The following is an 8,638-nucleotide window of genomic DNA, read 5'->3' as shown; positions in this document are numbered from 1 at the left end:
CCAATGCCCTTCTGATAAATTCTATTTTTGTTAAACTAGCTCAGACCGAGTTTCTGTAGCTTCCAGCCACAAGGGTCGCAAACACTCCCGGGTGCTCAGCCAGCTCCGAGGTGTGCAGAGCTGGGAAGCCACTCCTCCCGCCCTGAGGAGAAGCTGGGCAAACCGAAAAGCCGTGCGGTTTCCTGGCACCGTAGGAGAACGACCGTCTGGATCTCGGGACAAAGGGCCTTCCTGAAGTCTAGGGACAGGGACTTTAGGGGAGAATAAATGAAGTACAAGAGAATGCCTTTCTCTTGGAGCCAGCAGATGGTGTAGCGGTTACGTCACTGGACTCCCCCATGGCCAGCCATGGTTCAAGTCCTGGACCTGGGGCTTTAAAATCACGCCGAGAAGGTGTGTGTGTGCCCAAGATGCCAGGAGGAGGACAGGCGAGAAAGGAGTGCCGCGTGGCCACCCGCCAGGAGGTGATTTCTCACTGTCCCTCTCACTGTCTCTGTCTCTCCCCGCCCCTCACCCCTCACCCCTCATACCCCCACCAAGAGCACATGCCCAAAGGCAACGCTGTCCTAAGGAAAGAAAGTACTCTTCTCTTCTCAGTCCATCAAACGACAGGGACAGTTAGGGCGATAATGACAGCAGTCAAGGGGGAGAGGGGTGTGACTGGAAAGTCCCTGTGTAAAGAACCTGTACCACGTGTGCGCAATAGGTGCAGAGTATTAGCAATGTGTATTAAAATAGGGAGAAACGATTAACTCTAAGCCCAGCTCATACGCTAAAGGGGGGATGAAGTAGAATTCTACAAAATAGTAGAACCCAAGCACTTCGCCAGCTGGGACCAGTTCACGGAAGACTAGTTCTGCACAGCCCAGGGTGGCGATGGGTTCGGGATGACTGAGGCCCGGGCCATGTCTGTGCACGTAGTTCCTATTACCATTGTGCCGCAGTGTTTAATGAAGCAATTAACCACTCCCACACGCAGCATTCGCAGTCACTCCCCAGGGCTAGATCACCGCCTCAGCTCCACCTCGGATCGGGCACTCCATTCTCACGAGGAGCGCGCAACCCAGATCCCCCACGTGGGTCGGGCTCCTATGGGAATCTGATGCCACTGCTGACGTGACTGACGGGCGAGCTCAGGTGGCAACGCGACTGATGGGGTGGCCGTAAGCACAGAGAAGCTTTGTTCACTGGCCGGCCGCTCGCCTCTTGCTAGGGCACAGGGTTTAGGGACTGCTGATATAAACCCAGAACTGGAAGGGGCAGACGAGAAATGAAGGAATGCAATGAACAGCCTAGCAATAGCAATCTTAGTATGTCGATAATTCCTTTAAATGGGAGTTGACTGGCTTCATCAATTACAAGGGAGAGACTGTACAAGTGGTTTACAAGGCAAGACTCAACTCCGTAATGATTACCAAAACCTACTTGAAGACTAGCTATTACAGGCTGAAAGTAAAGGTTTAGAGAGAGATACCTCAAGCTAACAATGATCGAAAGAAAGTTTCGGCACTTACATTAATCACAGGTCAGCAGATTTAGAACAAGAAACATTATCGGGGAGGGGCGAAAGAGACATGACAGATGTCAAATGGGGCAATTTGCAGAGAGTTCTACAAAGACACATTGAAACATGTGAGGCAATCCCTGAAGGAACTGAAAAGAAGTAAGCAAGCCCTCCATTACAGTCAAGAACCTCAGCCTCATTGGGACCAGCAGTTAGTGTAATGGCTGTGTCGCTGGACTCTCACGTAGTCGACCACAGTTCGCGTCCTGGACCTGGTGGCTTAAACTCACGCTGGGTACGTGTGCGTGCGTGCCCAAGACCCTGAGAGGAGAATGGAGGAGAACGGATTGCGGCGTGGCCATCCCCCCTGGGGGGTGATTTCTCACTTTCTGTCTCTCTGTCTCTCTCTGTCTGTCTGGTGAGCGCACGCGCCCTATAGCGAAAAACCTCTCCAAAAAAAAAAGAACCTCAGCCTCGCTCTGTGATGAACAGACAGAAACAGCGAGCAGACAGTGAAGACACAGAAGGACTGGGCGCCACAGCCAGCGGCCTGCTCTGACTGCCGCGATCGGCCACCCACTCATCAGAAGAGCCCAGTCTTCTCGAACCCGCAGGAAGCATTTGCTGAGACAGACTACGTTCTGGGTCGTAGTGTTAAGTTTAAAAGAACAGAGATCATACCAAGTAGATTCTCCCACCACAACAGGAATTAATCCAGAAATCAGTACCACAAAGATAAATGGTAAATTCAACAAATATTTGGAAGGTAAGCAAAACACTTCAAAAACATCATGCAAATCAAAGAAGTATGGAGAAAAAATTAAATTCAAATGAAAATGTAACTTACCGAGAGATGTGGGGTGCAATAAAGCAGCATTTAGAGGTTTTAGGGGTGTGTGTGTGTGTGTGTGCGTGTGTGCGCGTGTGCGTGTGTGTGTGCGTGTGCATGTGCGTGTATGTGCACGTGTGTGTATGCGTGTGCACGTGTGTGTGTGCGTGTGCGTGTGTGTGTGTGTGTGGCATTAAATGCGTAAGTTAGAAAAGAAGAAAAATTTTACATCAATGATCTAGTCTGAAATCAGTAACTTTCACTTTGGGAAACTAAAGAAAATTATATCTACAGCAATCAGAGAAAAGAAAACAGAGAAGAAATCAATGAAATTGAAAACAGAAAAAGAGATAAAAGTCAACAAAACTGAAAGCCGATTCTTGAAAACGAAGTCAGTAAGATTGATAAATTGCTCGCCAAGCTGACAGGAGAAGGCACAGAAGGCACAGTTCCCAGTAAGGAGAATCAAAGCGGGGTCACTACTACAGGCCTCACGGACACTAAGAAGAAACAAGAAACCCACAGTACAGGTCCGTAGGTCCAGATTTTATAAATCAGATCAAATGCGCGGAAGTCTTTTGATTTTTTTTAAGCGAGGTTTTTGCTAGAGGGTGCGTGAACTCACTGGAGACAGAGACAGTGAAAGTAAGAAATCACCCTCCAGGGGGATGGCCACACCACAATCCCTTCTCCATTCTCCTCTCAGGATACTGGGCACGCATGGGATCATGTCCAGCATAATTTGCAAGCCACTGGACTCGAACCACTGTCAGCCACGTGGGAGTCCAGCACCTTAACCACTAAGCCACTTGCTGGCTGCAAATGGACAAAATTCTTAAATGACACAAATAAAATTCACAAAAGGAGAATTAAACTAACTTTAATAGCCCTACCAGAGGTCACTAACCTTCCCGAACGTGCCATTTCCAGGTTGAGGTCAGCTCACTGCTGCAACCTCCCGGACATTTAAGGGAAGGCAATGCAAACCCTCCCTCCCGCCACCCCACAGCCGTGCTCACACCTTCCGGGGAGTTAGCATGAACAGACAGGGACAATGGCACTGCCCTCTGGGGTTTTCCTCCTCGAAACCCCTCGCCTCAGCCTAACAGTGAGGAAAACAGCCGACCCACGAGCCTCCATGTCTAGGCCTTCAAAAACAAAAGGTCTCAGAAGCAGCCATAGGAGACGCGGTGGCTGAGTGACACGCAGGGGCCTGGAGGTCCTGTGACAGCACAGCGCACGAGGCAGACGAAGGAAAGGCCACTAAGCCCTGGGCTCCGCTACCCTCTCGGTGCTGGCTCAGGAAGCTAGTGGGCTGGGGAAAAGCTCCGCTCTGACCTCCGCTCCGACCTCACAGCTTTGTGATGCCTAGGAAGTCAGGCCACGGTGAATGTCTGCTGAAAAGAGAGCGCTCTCGGTCCTGCCCGCCCCGCCGCCTCCACTTCACGTCCCTCCGCCCATTCTCCCAGGCGACAAAGGAAGCACCCTGGGCACCGACCAGAGGCCACGGCACAGCTGTGGGATTCAAGGGTGCCAGCATTTGTCTCAGCAGCACCCGTTTCCCCAGCGGAGAAGCAGCTTGTCCTGTACCGTGTCTTCTTAGAGGTAACCTGAGCGGCCCACCCCCTTCCTGGGAGCCGCGCGAGTCCCCTCTCCCGCCCAACACAGTTCCAAGTGGCTCTGCATCTTACGCGAGGATGACAAGAAGGGGTGACAGGAAGGAGTGCATCGCAGCAGTGGCACCCCCTCCATCACACCTGTGTTCCCGAGTCCCAGCCCAGCTCTTAGCAATGCTTTGTGCTTCTTTTTTTTTTTTTTTTTTTTTTAAAAATAATAATAAACATGTAAAAGGACTAATTCTATTTGTGTGGCACTGTGATAGATTGTAGTGAAAAGATCAATGGGAAGGCACATTCTCTCCCCTAAGATATGCATGGTTAAGTTAGGATAATCACTCATTCACCAACAAATGTTTACTGAAGACCTACAACATACAGGAATTTTTCTTAAAGTTTGTTTATTGAGAGAGAGAGAGAGAGAGACCCTTATAAGGGTATCACATTATGATTCCTATCCACCAGACTTTCAGCCAGCCAGGATAACAGGCACAAATGTAGGTGTCAGGCATGTATAGGTTGACAAGGAAACTGAACTCCAATCTTCCATATGGCTTCCAGAAGTATGGGGTATTGTGCTACTGCTCTTCCAACATGCTGGATGCGGTAATTGTTTTTGTTTTTTTTTTTTTTTTTTTTTTTTTGACAGAGGTTGTGAGAACCTACTAGAAGGAGGAAGGGTGGTGAGAAAGAGTCCACGCCCCCGATGGGCATGGACGCACCACAGTCCCTTCTCCATCTTCCCATCCTGTCACTATCCTGCAGGGCACGCCCCTCGCGTGGTTTTGAACCACGGTTCACAGTGCGGGGGCTAGGCCTTACCCACTGGGCCTCTTATTCATGCTGGAGCCCCGTCGCATCCACCCAGTCAGCTGTCTAGATGTTCCTTCAATTAGTCAGGGTGGGGTTTATGGCCCATATCACAGACTACGAAGGGTACACCAGGGCCTGCTCTATCCGAAGCAGACTAAGAAGAGGCCCTACTCCCGACCAAGGCAGGTCAAGGGCTACATCATTACGCTCAAGGTCAATCTCGGGCCACCATACTATTTTCTAATAAGCTCCAAACCTTCTGCATTCAGGCTTCCCAAACCACCCACGAGTACCCTGCGAGCCTTCTCAATCCCAGGCTCACGTTTCCTCCTTACCAGACCTCCTTCCTGTGCTCTCGCTCTCTCCCTTGTCAATCTCACCTCTGCAAGAATAGCTCCTTGGTCACGATGTCTTACTCCAAGCTGGTCTCAAATCTAATCACAGCGGTGGGCACAGGTGCTGAACAAAGTCGTGAGCACTAAAAAGCAGAGGCCACGGGAAAGGAAACGCATCTGTGAAAACGTCAGCGTGCGTGCGTGCGTTCAGAAACCACACACGCTGACGGACAGAAGCCCCACTCGTTCCAGTCTTGCTCCGTCATTGAAGGTTCACCTGCTTCTGCTGGGCTGGTCGGTAACCAGGCTGATGCGGGTATCTCGCCCGTCTCCCATTCGATCTGGGGGCCAGAATTCCCGGAAATGGACTCTGGGGGCAGATGCTCTGGGCACACTCTGCTCCAGACTGAGTAAGCAGAGACCCCGGCCCTTACTGAAGCTCCCTCTGTGCAGAGGGAGGTGGGAGGGGAGCTGTGGGTGAGAAGGTGGAGAATGGTCCGTGTCCCACGGGGAACCTTCGGTTGTCCACTTGAAGAAAACATTTCAGAAATTAAAAGGGGTCCTTGGATGTCAAAGAAATGAAAGTGTTTCGCTGTTCTGTAGATCGGCCTTGGAAGACAGGAGCGCTGGGTAGAACACAATTACAAGCTGGCCAAGCCCACCCAGGGCTTCTTGTTCGCACAGAGCATGTTTCGTTTTCTTTAGTTTGGTTTTATGATTCCCTTTCTTTTTACAAACTGACTTGACTTAAACACTTCATGATTAAACTTGGCTCCCAAACTAGAAGCCCATGTCCCATGTGAGCCCCAGGTGCCCAGGGAACCGGGAGGTGGGCAGTCACTGTCAGCCAGGACTCCAAACGGCAGTGACAAGAGCTCTAGGTTTGGACATTTGGACGGGCTCCCCCTGCTCCAGGCTGTTAATCTGACTCCCTCTCTCCCAGGCCATCCTTCCCGACCTATGAAGCCCGCCCCCGAGGATGAGTCGTCACTGTCGGCACAGAGGATCTGGGCACATCACGACTGCAGAGAAAGTGCCCGAGGACATTTGGCTGGGCCCTCCGGGCTGTTGACAGCAGATGTCCACATATCCTGCACTCTACCGGTTCCAAATATTTGGAAGCTGTGCCAAATTAGCGTGCTATCAACTTCATTTAAAAAGATAGGCAGCTTTATTATTGTCTAATTACGGGCATTCAGACGGAAGGCTGGAACAGTGCTCAGTCCATGCATCTGCAGCTGTTCCTGTAAACAGGTAAGCCCCCTTAATCGGGGCACTCCAGGTATATACAGCAAGCACACTGTAATGCGAGCTCTTAAAGAAGCGGCGTGCACCCTGTTGCCACGTTCATCTATGGTCATAAGATACTAGATGTGGAAACCCATTTTGTAAGCGAATGTTTACAAAGCTGATGGTTCTGAACAAGTAGACACCGTCTGTCGTAAACCCACAACGTTGCAATCTTTGACTCAAATGAGATTGCTTCTGATGTGCAAAGGCTTGGGGTCTTTGGACTGGGCAGCTCCGCAAAGCAGATGCCTCTTGGTTTTCTTAGATGGTCCAAGAAAAGCCAGCACGTTCATTTAGTGTGCAATGAACAGCCACGAGGAACCGCATCGTGTGGGATTCAGCACCGTGCGTGCGACGGCTTCTGAGAATAGGCGGATGCAATCTCCTCTCCAAATTGTCAAAGCTTCGGGGGTCTGGGCTCGTAACCCTCAGTTCAGGAAATCGACACTGCAGCTGGCCGACCCAAAGGAGGGCAGCGTGTGTGACAGGCTGCAGGAACAAAGCTCCCCCATTCAGAACCTTGAGTTTCTATCAGCAAAACCTCTGCAAGCAGCCCCCCCACGAGAACATTATGTACGAACGCCCAGCCTGCACAGAGCGCAACGCCAGCAGAACACACGGGGAGAACCAGCAGGAAAACCTAGGGACCCTCAGCCACTGATGGGCTTGTGAGCCCCAATCCTGGTGGTAATCCCCAATGCACGTCAACCCAAGCCAGACGCTGCCACCTTCCAGGACTGAGCCCTGCTCAGTGCCTACCTCCATGCTGCCGGTTTCTGTGTCTTTAAGTTACAAAGGATCCTCATACTCGGTCACCATCAATACGACTTCACTGGGCAAGGTTCAGTCAGAATGCTGACTCATTTCCTTAAACTCACCCGCCCCTCAAAAAGATACCAGAGAAACAGTAGTTCTAAGCCCAGATGGAGGACGAGGGGCCCCATCTCGACTGGCTGAGCTTCGAATCCCATATAAAAATGCCACTCGTGCAGTGGCACCTGCTCCTGTCTCCGGGAGTCGCAACACAAATTCTATCGCATCGCACTTCAGACCAAGTTGTCGAGGTATGAAGCAATGTCGGGGCACTTCCTGTCACACGTACCGTGAGTAGCTGTTATAATCAAGCGCGTCTGTGTTTCAGACAAAGCCACAGAAGCTGTACAAAGCACACGTAAGCAAGCCAAGGCAGTGGCTTCTCGCCTAGACTATATTCCAAGGAGAGCGCATCTTTTCGAAGTACACAGTACCCACTTTAAATGCCTTATAGCTGGTATATTCTTATGTAAGACATGCAACAAATTCCACTGGATATTCTTCACACGCTATGCTGGTTCATTTTACTTTTTTCTGACACTAAGTTCTATTTCCAGGAAGAAACAACGTAATAACTTTGAGGCTGGTACCGTATCTTGGAGCTAACATATTTGGAATAGATTTGCAGTTGGCAAAACTGTGTTCTCGCCCTCTCTGACAACTGTTGCAGTCGCGCTGATGGGCTCGTTTCAACCACAAGGCATTTAGCTATCCGGCTCTGCAGTGGCCCCACAAGGGCAGCCTCGGCTCCTCTAAAACTTGCTGATGACACCCTATGCTGAGGCCGCGGCACCGCCGCGGCCCCGGGCAACTCTGCGGCGGCCTGGGGAATCCCTTCCTACGAATAACGGCCGACCCGGAAGGTCACACTTGTCGCTGCCTGACGGTAAAACTAGAGAGTAGAAACCTGGGCACTGTGCCTTGGATCGGAGGGCGGGCTTCTCAGAGCCACCCCGACCTCCGAGCTGCCGGCCGGGCCTCCGGGCACACTCACCTCAGCGTGAAGTGGTCTTCGGTGGCGTTTCTGGAGATGGACACAGGGAAGGTCAGCACATCCCCGTGTCGGACCGTCTTCGGGACGTAGTGAATGGCCACATTGCTGTCCAGGCGCAGCTCCCGCAGGAGAGGTCGACTGTGGGTCTGGTACAGAAAAACGCTCCCGATCCTCTGCAGGGGAGGCCCGGCCTCGTCCATGTCGCCGTGGTCTGCCTGAACGCCGCCGGCCCGCGAGTGCCCCCGAGCGCAGTCCCCTCGCTCGTCGCCCGGCTGCACCGTGTAGTAGAGCTCCACCGGGCTGCCCTCCGGCTGGTCCACGGGCTTCTTCCTCCCTGCAACCACCGTGGGGGGGCTGAACCAGCTGGCCAGGAGCTCCAGCTCGGCCACGCACAGCCCCAGCTCCCCCTGCAGCCGGCAGCTGCCCCGCACCTCCTGCGTCCCC

The 8,638-nt window shown here is 52.0% G+C and overlaps 1 protein-coding gene across 1 annotated transcript in view; it reads right to left on the bottom strand.

Moving 5' to 3' along the window:
- LOC102503351 (transmembrane protein 132D) overlaps window positions 1-8,638 on the bottom strand; it is a 399,636-nt gene that overhangs the window by 316,211 nt on the left and 74,787 nt on the right. The window contains exon 3 of the mRNA XM_027771410.1: window positions 8,195-8,638. Coding sequence (XP_027627211.1) covers window positions 8,195-8,638 — 444 coding nt within the window. The remainder of the gene's footprint in view (window positions 1-8,194) is intronic.

This window comes from Tupaia chinensis, unplaced genomic scaffold (assembly GCF_000334495.1).
Source record: "Tupaia chinensis unplaced genomic scaffold, TupChi_1.0 Scaffold000211_1, whole genome shotgun sequence".
Classification (NCBI taxonomy): domain Eukaryota; kingdom Metazoa; phylum Chordata; class Mammalia; order Scandentia; family Tupaiidae; genus Tupaia; species Tupaia belangeri.
Note: the sequence above shows the minus strand (reverse complement) of the source record. Positions and strands in the feature narration are given on the sequence as shown.